The 24,933-nt window shown below is 39.2% G+C and overlaps 2 protein-coding genes across 2 annotated transcripts in view; both read left to right on the forward strand.

The window, feature by feature from the left end:
* Window positions 1-721, forward strand: part of SENP7 (SUMO1/sentrin specific peptidase 7) — a 42,176-nt gene extending 41,455 nt beyond the window's left edge. The window contains exon 23 of the mRNA XM_010178970.1: window positions 584-721. Coding sequence (XP_010177272.1) covers window positions 584-721 — 138 coding nt within the window. The remainder of the gene's footprint in view (window positions 1-583) is intronic.
* A 7,171-nt stretch (window positions 722-7,892) lies between these two features.
* IMPG2 (interphotoreceptor matrix proteoglycan 2) overlaps window positions 7,893-24,933 on the forward strand; it is a 57,909-nt gene continuing 40,868 nt past the window's right edge. The window contains exons 1-3 of the mRNA XM_010178971.1: window positions 7,893-7,971; window positions 9,298-9,543; window positions 18,681-18,847. Of these exons, the coding sequence (XP_010177273.1) occupies window positions 7,893-7,971; window positions 9,298-9,543; window positions 18,681-18,847 (492 nt within the window). The remainder of the gene's footprint in view (window positions 7,972-9,297; window positions 9,544-18,680; window positions 18,848-24,933) is intronic.

Here is a 24,933-nt window from a genome sequence, read left to right on the forward strand (position 1 = left end):
TTTGGCAAATCAGATGTGGTGGTGTGATCTTACTGCCAAAGCTGCCAGCATCTTTCAGCCATTTCAATTTACTGTCCTCTTTTGTTCCAAATTCTCCTCCTCTCATGTCTTGCTAAAACTGCTCCTTTGTTGTCTTCTATCAGACAGACCAGCTCATGTCAGAAAAACACATGCCTGAGGTAACAAAACCTCATGTTTAACTGCTCTGTGCTTGATCCTTCCCTATAGTGTGGTTGTATGTGTGTGCTTTGTGACCAAAGTGCATCTGTCCCTTCTTAGATATAAAGAGTGTATCTAGTTGTATCATAGTATGTGGAATCTGCCTTGAATGTGTGCTTCTACTGATGTATCTATAGGAGAAGTGGTGATAACCTGTTTGGTGTTTACCATGAGTAACTTGTGGTAAAGGTATGTTCATATGTGATTACCATTGAGGAACTGGAATCTGACTTTGAAGACTGTCGCTGCCTCATGGAAACTTGTTTGTGCCTCCTTGGTTTCAGCAGTAATGAAATGAATTGAAACTCGTTTTGAAGGTTGCTTTAGGAAATTCATGGTGTAAATATTCTTTTTCTGTTACCAGAATCCCATAGTTAACTTTGAACAGCCGCTGCATCTTGAGAACTGGTTCCCTCGTCAGCTGATCAGAAGCAAAAGAGAAGAAATTCGAGACCTGATCTTGCAACTGCATTTCCACCAGCATAGTGGCAGCAGCAGCTAATAAATCTAAGCCAGATCTGGCAAAGAACATTGTTGTGTAAAGTAACTGGAACTCTGCTTAACAGCATTTGGGCTCTTTCTGCTTACAAGGAAGAAAACAAAAAAAAACCCAAAAACAAAACCACAAGAAGTATTTTGTTTGTTCAGTGTGTATTTATTTAATAAAAGATTTTTTTTTTCAGTTGAATTGCATCATAGAATGCAGTTGTGGTGGAGAAAGGAGAATGTTGTAGATAAAAGTGTAAATACTTAAGTTAAAAGCTTCATATGGATTGTTAATTGATTCTTTACTTGTAATACAAAAGCTGCATACAGGTATGTGCCACAAGGATGTAAAAATACTTTCATCTTTTGGAGCCTGTTCTTTACAATTCTATATGAATATGGATGATCATGTAGAAGTCAGGCCTGAAGACAGGATTTTGACCCTATTATTCTGTGTCTCTTGATTTTGCAGCTTGTACAGATAGAATGAATACTATGTATTGTTTTAATTTAAGGATCTAATATTGACTCTCTTTAGAGATGTACTTTTTCTTTTCGTTCTGATTATATATGGAAGTAGTCTGCATTTGGCAGAAAATTCTGCCAAAATTTGAGGCTGCTGAGTTTTGATTTTTTTTATCTATTTTTTTTCCCCTCCCTAGAATTTTCATAATAAAAAACTATTTTGAATGGAAGACATTTGCTTGAGAGCAACTGTTGAAATCTTCTAAAGTAAGGAGTGGATTTTTAAAAGTATTTTTAATTTTTTTTTTAATCAGATATAAGAAAAAATATTGCTTTCAAACTGCTTGCCAATACAATACATGTAGGCAGTAAATTTTTATTCCTATTCACCTTATTTTGGAGAGCTATACCTGCAAATCTTATGGCATCACATAGACAGGCAAGCAGGTTGTAGCTCAATAACCTCAAAGGTTTGAGGTGTTTTACTGAAAAACAAGGCCATTTTCATTCAGAAGGGTCATTGTGTTATGTATAATATGTCTTTATGATATGTAATTGGCATATAAGATAAAGAGGATTTATATCTTGCTCAGGAATATTAACTAGAGATGCACGAATATTTGAGTGTTTGAACTCAGACTTGATTTGATAAACTAGCACAAGTTTGTTGTCCTAATAGGTGTTTATTTGGATTTTCCTCAAACAGTGATCACATAAAACTCCAATAACGTTTTGACAAGTGCACACTTTTTTCTGTAGTTACTGCATGATAGAAGGTGACTGTTTTAAGAGGATGCTTTCTCCTGTTCCCCACTGTAAGTAAAGTGTCATCACACCCTTCAGAAGGACCATGTCAGATAACCACCAAAACCACCTGTGTCAAAAACAGATCTACGAAACCAGAGCTCTTAAAGCTGGAAGGTAGGCTAAAGAGTTAAAATAAAAATTGAGGGCAACCCAGAGGTGTGAGCACTTTTATGGCACTGCAGAATTCTCAGGGCCCCTTCCCTCAAGACAACCCTGAAACCTATAATTTGGAAAATCCATTTATTACTTCAGGTTCTGTACAGTCATTAAAAAAAAAATCCTGTACTATTGTTTCTCAAACCAGGAAGCATTCTTTCTGGAGAAGAGAGGCAATTTTAAAACAAAATAATTTGCTGAGCGCGGTTACCTTCTGTATAGCTGTGAGCAGCCCAGTTCAATTACTGTGTGGTTTTTGTCTTTGTTTCTACTTTAATTTTGTAGTTTGTCACTACCTCCCAACCAACATCTATCCCCATCCTCCCAGAGGTTTTGTGGCTTTCATCACCTAAATCACATTGGTATTACATATGGGGATAATCTGTGTATTAATTGTAAGACAAATGAAAGACAAAATATGGAAATGTGTGCCCTTTCACTGCACCTTTTTAATTGATGCATATTGTCAATGTTCCCTTATGACAAATAGTTTGGTTGTTTTCTTATGGTAAAGTTAGTTTTTATCATAAAGTAATTTGTTCTTTTTTAGATTGGTTTGTAAGTATTTAAAAGCAAAAGTCATGTTTAAACTTTTCTAAATTGGTTTTATAACATTAGAGGATTGCCTTTGTAGGTTTGTTAAATATATGCTATGAGAATGCAAATACATTTGATATTAAAATTACCTCCAGAAGTTGATGAATGTGATTGTTACCATTTTTTCCCAGCTGCCACAAATAGCCAATGAACTAAGCATAAGCTAGGCCATCTTACTGCTTTTAACATATAGACACAGTGTGTGTCTCTTAACCCTAATTTGTATTAAAGTGATTATTTGTTCTCCAGTCCTTATAAAGGCATGCAGCTAGTTCACTGCTTCTTGTGGCAAACAAGGCTGGTTTTTGACTCAAGAGCCTTAACAGTAATTTTCTGTAGTTAGGCTAACAGTCTTGACAGCCTGAATGACTAGCCTGGGAAATGCCTGGTTCCGCTAGCCACAACCCACCCCATTCAAGCCATTTGCATTTAACAATGGTATGCTAGAACAATGGTAAATGCTAGAAAGTGTCTGTGGAAAAAGTTACACTCCAGGTACCTTTGTGCATCTTTTTTAGATTCTAGTTTAGTTTCTAGAACTCCCCAGAGACAAATTTTAGCATATATAAGGCACCAGACTGACTCAGGGTCCTTCTTGCACTTCTCCTGCATCTCCATTTTTTGTATTAATCTTTGTTTAACTGAAATGGTGAAGTAGAGTGATACTTCAAAGCAAACCAGCCTTTGTAAGGCTCTTTACACTAATTTTGGTTTCAAGACAATTAATTGTACTCAAAAGTGTTAAATGTAGCTATCACTCTCTTTAAAAGGAGCTGCTACAGTCTAGCTGTGTAGGACCAGAAACTGTCTTCCATGAAGAAATCTTAGTCGTGAATATCCGTTTAAGGTACTGTTGGTTTGCATGACACAAGGAACAAGGTGGAAGAGAAGCAACTTGTAGAAAGTAAATCTTCCAGGAAAAACATAAGAAACCCCGAGTTTTCATCAAGAACTGGAGAAGTGAATCATGAAACTGCAAGTGTGCTTTTAAAAAAGTAGTCTGTCGACTACTTCATTTTTCCTCTGGAACTGCAGGCACAGATTCATTGCAGTCCATCTGTCCTTTCTGGGACTTGCCTCCTAGTACTTGACCCTCGAATGAGCTTGCAGTACTCAGTACTACGCCTTATAAAATAATAAAGACTTAAAAGCCACAGTAGTAACGGTTACATCTTGATTGTGACAGGGAAGCAGAATATTGCTTCTGGCACGCATGCATGTGCGCGCGCGCACACACCTCAACCAGATTCTGGTTTCTAGACAGAAAAGCAGGAATTGTAGAATGAGATTTGAAAGGTATCAGGATTGCAAGTGTTTCCATTAGTGGTTGAATAAAACTAAGACCAACAGCAGTAATTGTGTCCAACCAAATTGAAGTTGGAAATGCTCTTCAAAGATGAAGCACAGGCACCAGGATCATCTTTGTTGAGCAATGTAAGAGATACTTATCTGATCAATAGTTCAGAGAAGGAGAAATGCTGAGAATAGGCTTACATTAAAAACCTAGAAAGGCCAAAGCCCAGCTCAAATTCAATTTGGCTACTGCTGTTAAAGACAACAAAAATGTTTATATAAATATATTAGCAATAAAAGGTGAACTAAGGAGACTCTCCAACCTTTAGTGGATGTGAGGGGAAACAGAGTGACCAGGAATGAGGGAAAGGCTGAGGTACTTAATGCCTTCTTTGCTCAGTCTTTACTGGGTAAATCCATTATTACTCTGGGTACCCAGTCCCCCTGAGTGAGAAGACAGGGATGGAAAGCACAGTAAAGTCCCATAATCTATGAGGAGATGGTTGGTGACCTGCTGCACCACTTAGACATACACAAGTCTATGGGGCCAGATGGGATCCATGCCAGGGTCCTGAGGGAGCTGGCGAAAGTGCTCGCCAAGCCACTTTCCATCATTTCTCAGCAGTCTTGTCTAACCAGGGAGGTCCCAGTTGACTGGAGGCTTGCAAATGTGACGCCCATCTTGAGAAGGGCCGGAAGGAGGACTTGGGGAACTACAGACCTGTCGGTCTGACCTTGGTGCCAGGGAAGGTGATGGAACAAATCATCCTGAGTGCCATCATATGGCACATGCAGGTCAACCAAGCGATCAGGCCCAGTCAGCATGGGTTTAGGAAGGGCAGGTCCTACTTGACTAATCTTACGTCCTTTTATGATGAGGTGACCTGCTTGGTGGGTGAGGGAAAGGCTGTGGATGTTGTCTACCTGGACTTTAGTAAGGCCTTTGACACTGTTTACCACAGCACCCTCCTGGAAAAGCTGGCTGGGCATGGCTTGGACGGGCATATGCTTAACTGGGTAAAACACTGGCTGGATGGCTGGGTCCAAAAAGTTGTGGTGAATGGAGTTAAATCCAGCTGGCGGCCAGTCACAAGTGGTGTCCTCCAGGGCTGAGTACTGGGGCCACTTCTATTTAACATCTTTATCAATGACATGAACGAGGGAATTGAGAGCACCCTCAGTAAGTGTGCAGATGACACTAAGTTGGGTGGAAGTGTTGATCTGCCTGAGGGTAGGAAGGCTCTGCAGAGGGACCTGGACAGGCTGGATCAATGAGCAAAAGTCCATTGCAGGAGATTCAACGAAGCCAAGTGCTGAGTCCTGCGCAACAGCCCTATGCAGCACTACAGGCTTGGGGATAGGTGTCTGGAGAGCTGCCCGGAGCAGAAGGCCCTGGGGGTGACTGACAGTCACCTGAACATGAACCAGCAGTGTGCCCGGAGAGCCAAGAAGGCCAACAGCATCCTGGCCTGCATCAGGATTAGTGTGACCAGCAGGAGCAGGAAAGTGATTCTTCCCCTGTACTTGGTACTGGTGAGGCTGCACCTCAAATACTGTGTTCAGTTTTGGGCCCCTCACTACAGAAGGACATTGAGATGCTGAAGTGTGTCCAGAGAATCAGTGAAGCTAGTGAAAGGTCTGGAGCACAAGTCTTACGAGGAGCAGCTGAGGATGCTGGGGTTGTTCAGTTTGGAGAAAAGGACACTGAGGGGAGACCTTATCGCCTTCTACAACAACCTGAAAGGAGGCTGTAGCCTCCTGTATGTTTAAAATATTTTCTCGCACAGAAGCTGACACAGCCATACCATAGAAAACAAATTTTGGTAGAGATACAAAGCAGGTTGTTTTTTGACTATTCACATTCTGAGTACCTTGCTGATGAAAAAAGCAGCAATACCATAAATCTGAAGACTCTCCAGGAAAACTTTCAATTGGGTTTCATACTCTTACTGAGTCACCTGTATTCTGAGAATTTTCTCTAAAAGGATTAGTTGTCGTGTATTCTTAAGGTAAGTTGGCCTTTGCCTTTATAAGCATGTGTAGTATTTCTAATCTTTATTCAATTGCATTTTTGCAGGATAATGCAAGCAAAAACATTCATGACATCGAAAGCACCAGTCTCTGCAGAAGATTAAAAAATAGTCTGGTCTGTGTTGTTGAATCCAAGATTTGTAATAAAGGTGGCCAAGCTAGCCTCAAAAGTTGCTCTGTCTACCTAGAGATGCTGAATAGGACTTCAAAACAGTTTATGATCACTAGTGCAATGTTTCTGTACCTTGTATCATCAGGACTGTTTGATTTACAGCTCCAGTGTGGTGTGCTGCACTTGCCAGTACTGTAGCTAGCTTGACAGAGCCAGCCTAGGTGAACAGTCTGATTCTAAGAAAACTGTTTCACAGTGTTAGAGTAGCTCAGTAGTTAAACTTAAAAAAAATAAAAAGTGTAATTTAGTAATTTTGAGGAAAAGGCAAGGAAAAAAAGACTTGTAATTAAGTAATTTTGAGGAAAAAGCAAGGAAAATATGTCGTTGTTTTGAAAAGTATCTACTAGAGTCTGTTAGATGTCAGAAGGCAGAGCCTAAAAACAAAGGTGGTTTTATTTGATTTGTGTGAGTGTCCTGTGTGTCATACCAGGAATTACCAGTGTTACCTGAATTGCTGCAGTTCAGCAGAGCAGCCAGAAGAGAGGAGTCAGCACTGTTACACCTAAGGAGCTCTGTGTAAATGCTCTGCAGAGTGTCATCTGGGAAACCTTGGGAATCCAAGGTTTGAAACCTTGAAAATCCAAAGCTTTGAAACCTTTATGCAAAACCACTACCAAAAATAGTCACTTCAGACAAACCAGCAGTTTACTCAGATTAATCTGAACGCAGTAACCTGCAAGTCCTGAGTTAACGCCACCCAGGAGACTGCCCCAGTGAGGTTTTTCTACTGGTCTGACTGCTGTCTCCATTGCAGGAGTGCTTTCATACGTGTTTCCACAATGATCTGACCCCAGACAGGAGGGGAGCTGAGACTGCTGCTGCTTTCCTGCACTTTGTCCTTTCTGCAGTTCTTCGTAGCAGATCATCTCTTCAGGTATCTGTACTGATTTGTTCCTACTGCTTATGTCAGATAATATCTGAACAGAGATGAAAGAATCACAACTTGCGCTGGTGTTATCTTCGGAGGAAGCACCTCTTCTGGGATTCAAGGGACGGTGGTGTAACAGCACAAGATGTGGTGCTTTAGCACAGACTTGGGCAGCAGGGCTGTATTAGCTCTGTCACCAGAAGAAACAATCCTACAGAGAGATTGCTTCAGTGTTATCTACATATGCGTCAGTGTTTAAGCAAGTCAGTACGATTTTAGATACATGTATTTGTACAAGCAGCAGATAAAACACACTGAGACCTTCCACTGGAGACTAGTGTGCTCCCTTTCATGTTTTGTGATCAGCATGATTTTTAAAAAGGGCAGAAATTGAAGGGCCAATGAAAAAACGTGGTTAATTAAATGTGAAAGGTGCTGTCCTTGTTTGGACTGTCTGTTAATGGTATGACAAGCTCTGGTAAAGAGCTTAGCCGGCCAGATTAAAATTAAAAAATTGTCTCAGTCCATCTGCTAGCTCCAAGGAGTTTACTTCCATCACCTTTTCTTATTTCTTCACTGAAGTGGAATACAGTGAAAAGAACATTCTCAGGATGTCTCAGTTGACTTTTTTTACCTAATGTTTTTTCCAAAGATAATTGTATGTGACGCCAAGACATTTTCAAGAAAGGCAATACTCTTGGTTGGTTCAAGGATACGTTAAAGACAACAGCTCCTTTGCTAAAAGGGATTTTCTTTTTTTTTTTTCCTTGCATATAGTTGTTTTTGAAACAAAGAAGTATGTTTGACTTAATTTGGAGAATGTTTCTTTGCCTTCCGGTTTTGGGAATGACTAAAAGTGATCTTCAGACAGTTGCAGGTAATGCAGAAATCTTATTCATATTCTTGTATTCAGAGTTTATCTATGGTAGTGTGCAAAAAAAAAATTATACCTCTCTGCTTTAATTATACAAAAGGAGAATAATACAGAGAAATGTTTGGTCAAATCTGTGCATGATATCAGTGTAAATATGGAATATTTAGAATTATTCCCAGGAGGTATTACTGTACATTTGTGTTGTTTTGAGACTGGAATATAGCTACAGGAGGCAAGTTTTTCCAGCTTTGGGAGACATTAATTACTGATAAATGTTTTACATGGTGCTTTTTTCATTAAGAATTTTGTATTATATCTTAAAAACTGAGGTTCTGTCTTCTGCTTATGGACACTGAAGACACATTAGTTTTGGTAAAGACTGGGCTTTTGCCTTAGGGACCTTTTTGGTGTTCCCTTCTCCCTCTGATGTACCATCTGGTGGTTGTTTTTTGCACTAGACTCGACTATTAATATGCCATCAAAATAATCATGTCCTTCATCTTTCAGTCATTGAAGTCAAAGGTGCTATTGACTTTGAAGTTGCAGAATAAGCTCCTAATCTGTGGGATGAAAAATTACATACACTTATCACTGTTCTTTCTCTAAGAAATTATTCATTGTGATTCTTCTTCAGTCATGTTTTCTGGGGAAAAAGTGAAAGTAGAAAGTTGAATTAACTAATTTCAGATCAGCTGACTGTGGAAGATAGAGAATTAGACTGTCAGACTAAAACCAAATAGACAGATTTTCCCCTCAACTGTAAAGTTTTCTCTGGAACAACTAACATAAGAGGGGATTTTTAAAAAGCTAACATTGATGAGCCCTTTTTCCCCCCCTCCTTATTTTTTCCCCTCTCCAGTCAAGTAGGGACCTATCTCATGGTGGTGAAAGGTGTACTTGCTAGCTGTAAATTCAAGCAGCTTTCTTGATGCAAGGAATGTAAATGTTGTAGAAAGAAAGTATAGAATAAGGGGACTTGGTAATTAATTTATTACTTTTTTCATTCCTGTCCCTGAAAGCTTCTAAGTACATGTTCATTCACAGATACAGTCCCATTGACTTAAAGAAGCCGAATCATAGAAGTGTAGTTAAGCACAAAACATTAGCATTCAAAGAGTAAGGGCTTTAAGTTATCATTTGATAGGATGCTGTAAAGAGCTTAAGGTTGTTTATAATACTACAGTCATACAGACAGGCTTTGTTAGCAGTAAAAAAGTGCAGTTATGTCCTTCAGAGAGCAGTGGAATGGCATTAAGATGCATATGATTGCATCACTATCTTACCTGAGAAATTTGTGTGATTTTAATTTTACAGCAGAAGGTTATTCAGCTACAGAAGGAGGACAGGCTAAAGATGGTTCACCAACACCACAGCTCAGTGGCTGGCAGTTGGCAAACCCTTCTCTGCCTCCTGAATTGAAAAAGCTTTATGGCATCATGGAAGCTGAACAGGTCAACAAGCATGTGCTGTTACGAAGGAAGCGGTCCATTCTGTTTCCCAGTGGTGTTAAGATCTGCCCTGATGAATCTGTTGAGCAGGCTATTGCCAACCATCTGAAATATTTCAGGCTCAGAGGTAAGTGATTGTAATCTCATGGGTAATTGATAAAGAGCTTTTATTTATTAAAAAATAGTAGATGAAGCTTTTAAGCATGATAAATACCAGGCAATAGGAAATAAATCATTACTTAAGAAACTTAGTTTTCTGTGATAATCTTCCTTATGAGAGCTGTTCTGAGGTGAAAAAACACCTTCTGATTACACTTATACATCATAAAAACTCTCAGTCTCTGAAAACACAGTTAGTGTTTAATTACTCATCCTTATAGAACAATTTGAATGCTAAGAAAAATAGGTTTTATGTGCAGGTTACCCAAATGGCAGAGCTTGTTGTTTTTATTTAGTGTTCTTCAAGTGCTAGTAGAATTCACTGAGGGATCTTTCAGAAAAGAGTCAGGTGTGAGACATTAGTGTCTCAGCAATGTGACTTTTGACTATGCCTGGTTGTGTGAAGCATTGCATGTTCTCTTGCCTAGAAATCCGATTTCTGTGTATCAAGCTGTAGTATAATAGACATGAAGCCTTTCTTTTAGGATGCAGAAGTTGGTGTGACAGAGCTTTCTCTGAAAATCTAAAGAACATATTTGGAGAACAACAAAGTGGAATTATATGGGAGCCTCATTCAAATATGAATTTTGCCCAGCCTGTGAGGGATGCCAACACTGATGATCACACAGTTTGAGAGGCTTTGCAAGCTTCATGTTTACATCCACCCTGTAACACTCAAGTCGTCTTTGTTTTGCTCAAAGTGAATCTATAGTATGTGCTTTAGCTGCAATCACTGCTCAGTTATCTGTGATAGCAGTATGTAAGGGCAGTACCAAGTAAGCAAAAGTGTGAGTGATAATAAAGAAGGAAAATCTGTAAATTAGGTTGTAAAAGCTTATTTAGGTCTTAATGGTCCTAGGTTGAACCAAAAATCCACCTAGTCCATCTGCTTCCCTACTGGATTTATGGCTTCCACAATCCACAACAATTTCTTAAGCAGAGATGCTATGACAACCCTTAGCGTTTTCAGCTTTAAACTTTTGAAAAAAATCTCTGCAAGTAGCAGAGATGATGCTGTTACTTTCATTCACAGTAAAGCTGTTCCTTGAGTATTACTGGATTTTATACCATCTTTTTCTTGAAACCATGCTTTTTTTCTAGCTAGCTGAGTCAGTGGAGTGATAAAATAGTGAGATGGACTTTCTTGTGTCTACACTGCCAACAAAATAGTCCTAGGAAAAAGTGTGGTCACTGTTCAGCACTCAGAGACCAGATAGTATCAGTAACTAGCAAAATAACTGACCCCACAACAAATAAGGAAATAAATAAGAACATATGAAGAATCTGTTGATTTTTCAATCTCAGTCTGCATTTGTAGAATCTTCTTTTTATTCTCTATCTGTTGAAGTAAGGAATGACCTTAATATCCTTCAGTTTCTCTGAAAAGGATAGTTTCAATGCAATCTGTTCTTTTGTTAGTTATATGTCACTGTCAGCAAAAACCACTGCCACTACCATGGAAGGGAAGGTTGGTTGCTCTTTTATACAAGGGTTTATTAGAAAAAAAGAAAAGGTTTGCATGTGCTGATTAGCTGGGTTACGTTTGTTCTATCTATATCAACCACAGAAGGAAACAAGTTGGAGTATAATTATCTATCTGTAGCTTCAAGCTTTTTTTTTACTTTTGCGAGCTTGCTAAAGCCTCTCTGACGAGAGACTGACTGACGAACATCTCTGTCATAGGCTTTAAGCATGATAGGCTTGAGGTTTTTTTCCTCCAGATTACATCATCTGGATTTTTTATAGCCTTAAAAAGATAGAAGATAAAGAGATATATATATAAATATATAATAAATCATTTTTAAAAAATCAAAAGGTGACAAAATACAGGAATGCGGAGAAAAATCAGTATTTTCTAAAACAGCAGTAGCACACTAACAGTAACACACACAGTAACATATGAAATTCTAATGGTATGATTTTTCACTGGTGGCTGTTATTATTGCTGTAGTAGTCAGAAGCACTGGCCAAAGATATAGGTGTTTTTGTACTTGTTTCTCTACACCTGCAGTCTAGAAGACAGATTTTTCAAGTGTTGATTTATTCCTGCAGTCAATCACACTGCAGAACAGAGTTTTGCATTAGCAGAAGATACTGTTTACAGTCTTTTTTGAGACAAATCTGGAATTATGAGTGTCCCTTGCGCTCCCCAGTCTGATAGAGTCACTGCATCTCTTGTAGCTGTGTATGGAGGTAGCTGCTGTTACCTGGCTTTGTATTTCTTTTGTTAGAATATGGAGATGAAAATCAGGCATAGATGCTTACAGATTGGATACTGTAGGCCTATGGGTTGACTTTTTAACACATGAACTGTTGTGATAAACACAATGTGTGTGCAATGGGCAACTGGAGGTTTCAAAAAACAGATTCTGTGGGAAGCTAATAGTGAGATTTCAGATTGTGAGTATACTGTATTTGGTAATGTTGATTATGAATAATGACATTCTTCACTGCTGATGGGGAGATGGTAGCCTAAATCCCTGTTAAATAAAAATTATTATATGAAAAAATAGCCATAGCCACTCAGACCAAAAGTCTGTGGTGACTAAAAGTCTGTCTACTTTGGGTAGATAATTCAGTGAGTCTGTCTGTTTCCTTTGGTGTAAATTGCTGGTAGATGGCTGAGGGTTGCAATAGACTTGGAAGCTGAATTAGCCAGTAAAACAGAAACAAGATAAGGATTGCAAGTTAGCATGGCTTGCACCATTTTCCCTATCCTATACCTGTCAACTGAGTAAAAAAAGGTCTGCTGAATTTTGACACCATGGTTCAGGGTTAATATTGCTACTCTTTGCCACCTCTGAGATATAGTTACTCTGGTGGCTACCTTTCCCAAATTCTGTTTGTATTTTTTCCTACTGTGATCCACTGTCTTAAATAATTCAGTATATGGTCATGAGTGAGTACATCTTCTTTTCGCAAGAGCAGATAATATAGTCTCTCTGACAGAACTGTTTTTGTCAGCTAGAGCTTCAGATAAAGCTGAAAAATCTAAAGATAGGGTTTAAAGATATGGAGCAAAGAAGGAAGTAGATCATATTCTAATGTGTCATAGCTGATAAGAGGCAAGGACATTTTGGTGCTTTGGAAAGAAGAAGAGGTATTTCTCAGGAATGAAGTTCTGTGCATGATTATGATCCCTAGACTGGGTAATCTGGGGCATAGCACTGAGCTATCTTGTTTTCCTTTTTCTTATGTCACTTCAAATCTATTTATTGAAGTATCAGAAATAATGATGTAATGTTCTGCACATGGACAGAGTTAAGAGTGAAGTTTTAATCTGATGCTGAAATCCTAAGTGTTGCAAATTATTCAAATGTTGCTGAATAATGATGAAAGCAAGCAGTCAAAAGTCATAAAAAGTACTTGGCTAAACAAAGCGTCTGGCTGAGTGAGCCTTTCCCCCTCATCCTTGGCATATATTGCTATATAGCTCATACTCAGCCAAAACAATTCTGAATTCTTTTTGTAGAAGGTCTAGTTCTGTCTCTGTCTACATTTGAATTCTTAGAAGTCAGGATAAGCTTCTAAAAAGCTTTTCCCATGAAAGACACTCTTTTGTAGTTACTGAAATATTACTGGTGAGAATAGTTTATGTGCTAGAGTTTAGTATCATAGCATTCAAAGAAAAAAATCTTTGATGTGGATTAGCTAATTCACTTTCAACTATTTTAATTTAAAATCCTGCCTTCTTGTATACATCGTTTAAGGGTTGCTGTGTTACAGGCTGTACATAGCAGCATTTCAGGAATAGGTGAAGTTATTTCTCTGCATATGTGTATAATAATTTGTTTAGCGAGTGCTAATGAAGTCTTTGCAGGAAAGATCTCTTAGGAAATGTCTCTCTGTCACCTGTAGTCCTTATCAAAACCCACTGCAATTAAGCCATTCAGTTGTGCAGAAATTGTTGGAAAGGAGAAGGAGTTGGCCTCATGTTGCCTCGAAATAGAATATTCAGCCTGATTCAGTGCTCCTAGCCACTGAACAGGATTCAACCTTTAAGAAGCAGTAATGGGATTTAACTGGGATTAAACTCCAGCACTGCTCACTTACACAAATGGCCAGGAAGCCACCCTACCCCCTACTAGGTGCCCAGTGCTGTCATGTGGTGCCCCTCCTGTTAACCTCAGAAATCCCTGAGCATGGACTGCGTGTAATAGGCTAATTGTCTCTCATTTGAGAGATAAATGCATTCTGAATGGTAAAGCTGGAGCCACAGAGATGCTGTATCCAATCCAGGTGCATGAGAGGTAATGATACAGGAGAATTTCAGAAAGAGGTATGATCTCATCACAGATCTTAGCTGGAGGTTTTGAAAACAATTATGAAGTCTTTAAGAAAGGAAGCTTCAAACAAACTTTTTCACTCCTTCCTGCAGATTTATAGGACTGAAAAGAGCTTGTGCCTGCCTATGTGGATTTTTTTTTACTAAAACACAATTTATCTTAAGCTTTTAAGGATATTCTGTATTATTTGTAAGTATTACTTGAGTGTAAACACTGCATTTGAAGCAGATAAGCTCCCAAGGGCTGAGCTTTTCAGCTTCCAGAGCAGATATGCTGGGATTCACATGTTCTTACTACATGTCTGGTTTTCTGAGGCAGCCTTTGAAACCTGTTACAGCCTCTAAAAGTCAAGGCCCTGCCTCCTTTAAGTGCCTATGACACTCTGCTCAAGTGGAAGTTTGCACAAGGGCATGGGCCAGACACGCTGATCTTTCGATTTCTTCCTGCCTCCTCTCTCACCTTGTAGATGATTATATCTCAGTGATGAGTTAAGTATCTTCTAATTTCTGAGGCATTTCAGGATAGAGTAGATGCAAAAGGTACTTTGGGGAAAAATCGCAGAACAAGTCATCTGGTTTGAATTCTGGTTTACTGCATCAGTCAGTTACACATCTTCTGTGCACCTACTTACAGCTGAAATGATCACATCTCTGTAGGAGGGAGCCTATCTTATCTCAAAGGCTTTGTTTTTTTAACATATGAATTCTTCAGAGAAAAAATTACGAAGCATCTGAGAGATAAATTAACACTAAAATACAAGTTATTTATTACTGCAGCCATGGGATGAAGGAAGTAATTTTCTAGAGAAGCTTACCTTCCCACCCACGTGTAGCCTTCAAGGCTCTTAGCCCGTTGCCTTAAAAGATTGATCTCGATTTTATGATGCTTTTAATCAGTATTGTTTGCCAGGGATTAAAGGCCTCATAGCAAATCCTGTCTCCTCCAGTGCTTGGTGTTGCTAATGCTGTCCCATATATCTGTGCCTGTGGCTACCTCTGTAGCAGGCTAGTGAAAGTCTGGTGAGATCTAGCCACGAAGACATGCCTTGCGGGCTGATCTGCTGTTCAACTGGCATGTGGCAGCACTGCTGGGGCTGCTCAGTAGTTCCTTCCTGATCCTGGCAAGGTTGGCTGCTTGGTTGGTTTGCTGGTTTTTAAGGGTTTTGCAGCCAGTCTTAAAAATCTAATTCTTGGAAAGATCATCACACAAAGCAGCAAATAAAATCTGTACAGCAGATTTATTTTACGAATAGTTGGAGTATTTTAGTGCAGCATATTGTACTAAGCAAGCACTGATGCTGCAAGTTTTACCCATCCCTAACTACTTTAAACATTTTATATTTAAAATTCAAAGTTACATTGCTAGTAAATATGTTGTTTTTTTTGTTTTCCCCTAAATTCTTATTTTCTTTTTTTTTTCTATTTTGGTTTCAAGGAGTTACTATTTTAAATATCAGTAAAAAATTGCTTAATTTATTGTCAGTATATGTAGATAGTATATGGGCCACAGATACTGGCAAGTTGCTGGAACACCCACAGGGGTGGGCTCCACCTTTGAGTTAAAAGAAGCTCAATCACATTTATTATGGAACTTGAACATACTGTGAGGGTGGTGTCTCTTCAGTTCCCTAGGTGGCTGTGTCAATGATGCTGTGGTAAGAACTGGCTTCCTCTTTGATGTACCTAAAGGAGAAATGGGAGGTAGAATAATGCTTGTTTCTTTCTTTACATGGGCATGAAAAAACCCATGCTGTTCTTCTGTGCTTGGAAAGGCAACTCTCATCTAACTACAAAACATTGAAAAAGTGTACGAGAAAAACAGACTGAAATGAAATTGTTCCTTTTCTTAGCCAGGCTACGGATTTTCTCTTGAACACCATATAGGTAAACATGCTTAGGGGTGGTTCTTGAGTTGAGCCTTTACAGCCTGGATTTGTTATTCTGCAAAGCAATCCCCTGCTTTACAAGCTGGCCAGTTGGAATAAACAGGACAGTCAGAAGTATGTCAACAAGGTCGGGGGATGACTGTGTGGCAAGCAGGTCACCACAGCCCCGTCTCCTCGGCAACGCTAATTGTTTAAATGGCAGTCATGGTAGTTGTTTGCCTGGGGTTTTTAATCCCTTCCCATATATCAGAAGTAACAAAACACTTGGGAAGAAGAAATTGGCCAGCCTTTTCCTTCTGAATATGGAAGCAATTTGTACCGTACTGTCCAGCTTGTTGTCGCTTTGCTGCAGTGGAAATTGCTAGCTAGGACACAAGCTAAAGATGACAGAATGTGACTCCTTATCTGTGTCCCCTTTCCTCTTTCCATGGAAAATATTACCCTGTTCTGACAAATTACATCTGATTAATCAGCTTGGAGACCACAGATGGCACACAGCCTTTGGGGTTGGAATTCAGTGAGGTGTCTAATTCCAAATGAAAGGACACACAACAAATCCTTAATCTACTAGGAGCTCATTGGGACAACTGTTCATACAACAGCAGCTTGTATTCAAGCAAGACACTGTCTCATCATGTTTCTTCAAAAAAAAGAGATTAAACTTATTTAAGAGCCTTAAGGAAAACTGCCTTCAATTATTACTGCCAATTAATTGGCAGTAATTAATTATTACTTGCAACTGGAAAGCCAGCCCTTTGCCTTTTGAAAACTGTAGGATTAGACAGTGCCACTGCAATGTGTTTGCAAGGCCTTGCCATAGCTTCACCTCTCACTGATAGCCTGCTGAAGGCTTATTCCAGCCACAGTATAATAATTTTATTACAAAATTGTTGCCGTACAATGTTGCACCTGGAGTGAAAGATCCATTAGTCAGAATGAAGGATACAAGTACTGCCAAAAGAAGTAAGAGTGAGTGGTATTCCTTAGTGTAGGCTTCTGGATTTGAAACTAGAATTTGATCTTTTCATGGATGCCCAGCTCTTAGGTGTGGGATGGTAGAGAGGATACTACAGATGCCATTCTGCTTCAGGAAGCTTATCAGTAGTCCAGCAGGATCCAGAAGTCCTGGAGCAGGATTACGGCTTCATTGCCCGAGGTCAGTGCAGAGGTCATACAGAAGCATGGTCCATGCCTCAAAGAGGTATTCTTCCTCAGCTGCTGTAGAAGCAAGCATGTGAGAGGATGCATGGATGCTTGTAAATTTGGCTATTTATTTCTGATTAGTAAAGACACGTAAGAAAAACTGTCTGGAAGCATCTCTAATACTCCTTACCTAATTACCCTGTCTTACAGATAAAGTTAGCTACTTGGAAACTGAGGGGGTGTTAGAACAGTGCTATACTACTGATAGTTAATAACGCAGAGTTTGAGAACTGCATTCTTCTCTAGTTGTACATGTCAAATGAGCTAGAAGGCTAATCACCATGTAGGAAAGCTGTCAGGAATGCGGAGTGGAAATGAGAGATATCTGTGTATCTGCAGAGTTTGACAATGGAGAAATGGTCTCAACTGCTCTCATAAACTGAAATACTGGATGGAGAAAACAGCTTTTTCTGCAAGGTGCCATCCAACGTGACAGAATCAGCTGAATTTTAAAGATGCTACTGCATGTGAAACAGTTCCTTAAGGCTGTTATTTATAAAGCTTTTGCATTGAAGAAAAATGTCTATCTCTTGTTTGAATGAAGTTATGTTTCCATAGGGGATCTATGTGTTAAGTTCTACACAAGTACATTAAATCAATTTCAGAATTCAGAATGCTGATTGTCAAGAAGACAAGGTACTGGTTTTGGCAGCCTGGAGTTTATTTTTAAGATGATTGAAGAAAATTACTTTCCAAAGATAGATTCATGGTCAGTCTCCTGTAGGATCTTGTTTGCAATGTCAAGACTTTCCCTGAATGCAAAGCATTCCTCTGCTGAGCTGTGTATATATAACTAGTGAAATCCGATTAAGGCCAAAAAGCAGGTTTGTCTGCTACTACTCCAGGCTGGCATCTGCTGTGAGTGATTTTTAGAGTTGTTCTCCTTTTAACACTGTTCTCTACCAGGACACAAGGAAAATCCTATAAATCTTCCTTTCTTCCAGTTATCCTGGGTCACAGAGAGGTTCGTGCTTGAGCATTATGTGACCAACTGCTCTGATTGGCAAAGTGCACATGTGAGATAGGGAGGTTAAAGCAGCTGTAGTAGTAGATAATTTAATCCTTAATTTGTAGACTGTCTGTTCAGTCAGAGATGCTTAGCTCTTTCTCAGTGCATACATGCAGTATGGTTAGAGGCTGACATTTCTTAACATATTGTGTTACTGTGTCATCATCCTGCCTTGTGTTTCAAATTATTAATGCATTTATAATTTCTGAAACTTATTTTAAATTCCATGTAAAGGCAAATCCAAAGGAATTGTTACTAATTTAGCCTCTAAAACTTTGATCAGTTCAACTATCATTCTTACAAATTAAGCTCAAGTTCTATTTTGTGTGAGAATATTTGCCATATGATTTTGGTTTTCTAAATTTCCTAAAAATCTGACCCATTACTGATTTACTCAGTAAAAATACTGTTGTTCTTGCTGGTTGTTAGGAGACTAGTGTGCACTCTCTTGCTCTCTATTTTTTTTTTTTTTAATTTAGTGAAGTAATCAATTACTTCATTTAAAAAATCAGGAAGGGAAGTAGTAGGAGTGTGGAAGATCCACCAGATCTTCACTGTCAATTCCTTCAATGCCTTACACATATACATATAGGTGTATAGTCACTGTATTCCATATATTAATGTATTGAAAAGCATACAACATTTGGACAGTACTTTCCTGACCACCCATGTCATGGAAGCACTCCTGTTGTACTAACACTAGATGTTTCTTGTACCTTCAGTGTGTCAGGAAACAGTCTGGGAGGTCTTCAAGACATTCTGGGATAGGCTGCCAGAGAGTGAAGAATACCACACCTGGATGAGCCTGTGTGAGGAAGGAATGATGAGCATCTTTGAAATGGGCACAAACTTCAGTCAGTCTGAGGAGCACCGGAGTCTGATTGTGAAGGTGAGTGCAGCACCTGGTTGGTGTTTTCTCATAAACAAGAGCATAATGTCCCACTGCCACATGCAGCTTGGCATACGGCAGGTGGTAACATGTGGAGAACTTAAAATGGACAGGCATGAGTATCCCAGCTCTTGGATCTACAGTTCTGAGGTCAGTTCCAAAACCAAAGTTGTAGCTGATTTGATGAAGGAGAAAGCAACAATGATGAAGAGAATGCTGTTTTTGATAGGTAATGTTCATGACAAGGAGATGATGTCTAGACATTGTCGTGGTTTAACCAGGACAACCTCTTCTCTGAAGAGGCAGCATGGCATTAGGCAGACTGTGGCACATTACCCTCTGTGGCGTGTAGCAGCTTTCCTGCTCTGAACTGCACATAGAGATGCCTTCAGTTCAAATGACACTTTGAACTGGGAAGTTCTGAGCTGTATTTCTGGTGCTACCAAGATGTACGGCTAAACTACCTGTTTGATGTTTTATGTTGCTGTAGGTTTGTGACATCTGTGCCCTGTAGCCTGACTGAAATGAGTGTGACTATAAATATAAAAAGCTTTGGTGTTCTGTGAAGGCAATTGATAACACTGTCACTGTGGGAAGTTGAGAGGTTAAAATCAGAGTACAAGTGTAAAACAATTTAATAAAAGATTAATGAATATCTTGGTATATTCTCTGCTATTTCAGTTGAAGTAAGCTTAAAGCAAATAAAAGAAACATTAAGCAAAAGAAGCCCGTCTCAAAATATGAAGATGTCTTTTCAGGAGTTTGTGAGTTTTAAAATTAAGTCCTTACTACAGAATTAAGTGCTTAGCTTTGTACAATTCCACGATACGGTAGATATCTTAATTTCTCTGGATAAAAGACTGTCTTAAAATGTATGGTGGTTTATGGATCGTCTTTAAGATTACAATTTCTTCTATTCTTGCAAGTTAATAGATAAGTAGTTTTATGAAACTTATAAGTCTTAAATGTACGATCCCATGGAATCAGTAATGTTCTGCTAGTATGGATGTGCTGACATTTTTCCTTTCTGCTTTTTTATGGACTTCTATGCTAGGTATGTGAACTAGGGAATGTGAGTATTAAAATTATTGTGGATAATGGAGACAGGTTTGGTGTATTTTTTTTTCTGAGCCTGCATGTTAATCTTCACAGGTGGATGCTAGCAAAAGTTTGCTTCTGTTGTGTCTGATGGTACCGTTGTCCATAGAAGACTTTGCAAAAAGACAGAGACAAAAAAAAAATTGATGCGAACTTTTTATGTGTACAGTGACTGTATTATTGATTATTGCTTTATGTAAGATTTTGGTAGTGAGTTGATCTATAGTGGGAGCTTATTAAGAGAAAGGATGTTTCTTGGAAGCAGGATGATGCATTTAACTTCCCACTGCTGCTTTACCTTTTTGAGTATGGCTTTTCATCATTACACTGGAGTCAGACAAAGTGCTCGGTGTTTAATGATTTATTCAGATGGTTTATTTGTAATTTAGGTTTCCCTTCTTCTGTAGATGGATATATTCCCTTCAGCATTGCAATATTCTGGAATAGGACTGTTCATCCTTCAATTTGCTTTCAGCACAGTTGTTAAAAGGTGACTGTTGTTGGGCTGATTTGATGGGAGAGTAGCCTATGTTAAGGGGTACTGAATGCTGTCACCACTGTGTTTCACATAGAATATCACAAATCTATCAGGTAACTTTTTTGAAATAAAAGCCTGAACTCAATTTAAATTTGAACCAGAGACTGAAGGGAGAGCACTCTATCCCATCTCTGGTCAGCCAGCTTCAAAAGGTCTGATGATGTATTTTTGAATCCGTAGGTCAGTGTGGACTGAATTGCTAACTTTGGTACTGACTCACTCTTTCTCATATATGCTTATGCACAAAATGCATGTGAGAGTGTGAGATTTCCTTAAAGCAGCTCTGAGAACATTAAGTCCAAATAGATGCAGCTCTTACTCTGCTTTGAAGGACATCCTTCCTTCTGCCTAGTTGCTTGCTCCAGTTTAATGTGGTAAGAGCTGGGGCTCAGCCTGTGGGACTGAGCACACTTTCTAAAGACCTGTGTCCTACCATCTGGTTCTTTCCACTTTCACCAAGTTGCATGGCCAAGCCTTTCCCTTACTTGTGGGATTTCTTTTTCCTCTCTTTACAGCATGTCCATGCATTTGTTCACAGTCAGCTCTTACCATATATACTTTTTTCATTCCTTAGGTTTGATCCGTAAAGTGCTGAGCACTTCTCACCAAAGGGCTGCCATCATTTCACAGTGTGCACAGTACTCTGTAATGTGCATATACGATACATGTGAATAGTCCACACTCTCAATTACTTGAAAGGAAGGCTCACTTCTGCCTCACTCTGTACAAAAGCAGCATACGTGGTTGGGAGTAGTTCTTTGTCTGACCATTTTGACCATCATGACATGCCTCATTAAATACCACTTACTTCTGATCTTCCTCTGCTCTCCAGTGTCTGTGAATCATCTGTGGTTAATTTCAAGAGTTTAGTTTAAAGCCTGAAGCTGATCAAGGTATTTCTGCTTTTCTTTTGGTCTATATTGGCTATTACCACTGTAGCATTGATCTGCTACCTCTTTTGTATTATGCACATTGGCAGTTTCTGGCAGTCTTATTCTAGAGTGTCTTTCTATAGTACTGTTTGGTAGATGGCAATATGAAATTAAAGTTTTTAGAAGTGCTGCATGCCATGAATTTTCCCCCTCTCTTTCAAAAGGAGTCCTGCATACCTGAAAATTAGGCAAAATAAACCTGTGGGGTCTGCTCTCAATAGACAATAAATCAGCAAAATAATTGCTTTCATGCTGTTTTTGCTGTAGTGTGGAGTTTCTGTTTTGAGAAGTGTCATTAAATGACACCTTATTCGCCTGCCTTCCTGGTTTTCTTACCTTTTACTGTAATCCCTAGTAATCACTGTCACATACCTACAGAAGTTGCAATATCTGCTGCAGCATGGCTTAGTTCCTGTAAAGAAAATTTCTGTTTCTCTTACTTTCAATACACCTTCCTACAGGATATCAGTTGGAGCTTAGACCAGCTCTGGTTTCAGCTCTCAGACTTCTTCCTTCAGGAGAAATCTTTCTTGTTTCTAATAGACTGTCAAGAAGACTTGACTAATTTGGTGGAAGTGAAGGCATACATCACTGGAATTTGCTCTTTTGCCATCAGATGGCTTCTACAAGGCGGGAAGATGTGTCTCAGAAGGCAATGCTTTTGCTGCTCTTTACTAAGCAAGTTATGTGCTATATGTTGTCTTGGAGAATTGACAGCTGCCTCTGTGTGATTGCCTATACCCATATGTATGTATTTGTACGTATATAGGCATGTTATACAAAAATACATAATACATATACTAAGTTTTCATCAGGTTCTTAAAGCCAATCAGCTTCCAGACTTTCAGAAAAAGCTGATGAGTAGCTTTACATATTTATGCCAACCATAAAAAGCTATTTGAAATATTCTTCTACCCCCTGGGCCAAATTCTTTCATTTAACTTTCTGTGTGATCATGCTTGGTACTGGTGAGGCCACACCTCAAGTACTGTGGGCCCCTCATGAGTTTTGGTCCTTCACTACAAGAAGGACATTGAGGCACTGGAGCATGTCCAGAGGAGGGCAATGAAGCTGGTGAAGGGTCTGGAGAACAAGAATTATGAGGAGCGGCTGAGGGAGCTGGGGTTGTTTAGTTTGGAGAAAAGAAGGCTCAGGGGAGACCTTATTGCTCTCCACAACTACCTGAAAGGAGGCTGTAGTGAGGTGGGGGTTGGTCTCTTCTCCTAAGTAACAAGTGATAGGATGAGAGGAAATGGCCTCAAGTTGCATGAGAGGAGGTTTAGATTGGATATTAGGAAAAATTTCTTCACTGAAAGGGTTATCAGGCATTGGAACGAGGTGCCCAGGTAAGTGGAGGAGTCACTACCCCTGGTGGCATTTAAAAGATGGGTAGGTGTTGTGCTTAGAGATATCGTTTAGTAGTGGACGGGTTATGATTGGACTTGGTGATCTTAAAGGTCTTTTCCAACCAAATTATTCTATGATTCTATGAAAGTACTTTGCATAGGATGAATACAAGCCTAACTAATTTCTTTAGATATTAAGTAGATTTACAAAGTGTGGGATTACGTTATCCCTCTATCTTTTTACAGATCTTGGCAGAAGTGGAAGAGGAAAAGGTAATTCTAGTCCAAAGGGAAGTTTTGCTTGAAGTATGTTTCTTGATATAAACCTTCCTTCATATACGTCAACTGTGTTCCTTTCTGTGTAGCTGTGTTTCAGTGGTAGTATAACTCTGTCTTATGTAAAGTGTTCTTATTCATCCCATTCATGAGGTCCTTCTACACTTTGGGACATGTATGTCTGGAATTCAGATATTGTCAAAAATTGCTCCTACTCTATGCTGGGACTGTGGCTGTGTTCACACTTGTGCTAGATAATTTCTGAAAAATCCGAGGGAGGAGAAACACAAGCAAAAGTAACTATCGATTTCCCAGAAGCCTTGCACTTCTTGCTACAAGACTGAAGCACTGCTGCCAAACCAGCACAATCTGTGGTGTTCACAGGAGCATTTACAGCTAGTATATTATATTCTTTGTAAGATGCCCACATAGCTGCTGGGCACATTTCTTTTTACTTTATAAATTACCGAAATAATGCAGCAGTTCTGGAGTAGCTGGTCGAGCAGTTTTGACACCTGCTTTCCTGCTTTTTCTGTCTTTTAGAGAAGACTTATCTTTCTTCTGTGTATTCTGGGGGTTCTTCAAGGAAGGTTTTTTCAGCTACAAGAAAATTACTTCCCTGCTTATTTCTCTCTACAGTTTTTCATTGATTCTGTGCAACTTGTCACATGAAATGAAAGCAGAGGTTTGAATTTTCATATGCAGCCTATTCTTACAGTAAATAAGATTAAAGGTGAGTCAGTTGCCAGTGCTTCACTTGTTACTTCCTTTAACTGCTGGAACCTCCTCACCAGTCACGCAGTCAGGAGGTGGCTTGGGTGTGTGGTGAGCTACCAAGCTAGACTGCCAGTGCTCCATCCTCACATCCAAGAGTTTCAGCAGAGCAATACGAACAACAGCTTCCTCTGTGACCTGTTAAGGCTGAGCAAGGATACTGGGGACAAAGTTTGTGTTTTTTCTCTTCTATTTGTAATATTACTAGCCAATAAACTTATTGCAGATTGAGAATGAAACACTGTAATAGTAAAAATAACTTATTTTTGTAGACCTCTTAAGCTTCCTGTCCACATTTGAAGCTTCATAAAACTTCCATAGAGGTATCTGCTACTGACAGTGATTAGGAAGAAGAAATCAAGCTAGGTGGACTAAAGCTTCGATTCACATGTCAAGTTTTTTAATTTTTTTTCAATTTTTATTTTTAATCCTGGTAGTTTCAAAAACACAAAGCTTAGCTACTGTTTCAGCTAGAATGCAACTGGAAAAGGTGTACCATGCCAACCAGAGGCTCTTCCAGAGTTTATTTGTTGAAGAGATGTGGAAAGTTCAGAAAACTGCTGGCTTTGTCATGCCTAAACAAAATTTTGCAGACCTTGAGGCTCACCAATCTATAGCATACACAGAGCAATTAACATAAGAAGTTGCAAGAAATATTTTGTACAAATTGCATCAGAAGATGCTGCTCTGAATGTGTGAAGTGTGAAGGAACAAAGTTGAAAGAACTGAAGGTGTGAAAAATGTCAGTAAGCACAAAGGTATTTTCAGGAGGTTTAAAAAGTAGATGCAAAGTCACGCTTATATAGTTTGCGGTTCTTTAAAATCAAACCCAAAACCATAATGTGCAGAATACACTGTAAAAACTCCGTTTCTGTTGAAAAGTACTGGTCAGTACCTTTTACCCTGCAGATACCTTGATGCAGGTGCCATAGTTTGTCAGGGGGGTGGTCATGAGCCCCTTCACCACAGTAGCTTGCCTGGCAACACAGACGAGTCCTGGGACAGGCAGGCGTCTCTGCTTCCAGCACTTATTTTCCTCTCATTACAGAGCAGAACTTGCAGATTTTGCTATGCAGGACCTGTCCTGCCACAGCATTTGAGACATCAGCTCTTTCAGTCTCT

The sequence above is a fragment of the Mesitornis unicolor genome, unplaced genomic scaffold, assembly GCF_000695765.1.
Source record: "Mesitornis unicolor isolate BGI_N332 unplaced genomic scaffold, ASM69576v1 scaffold4622, whole genome shotgun sequence".
Lineage (NCBI taxonomy): Eukaryota > Metazoa > Chordata > Aves > Mesitornithiformes > Mesitornithidae > Mesitornis > Mesitornis unicolor.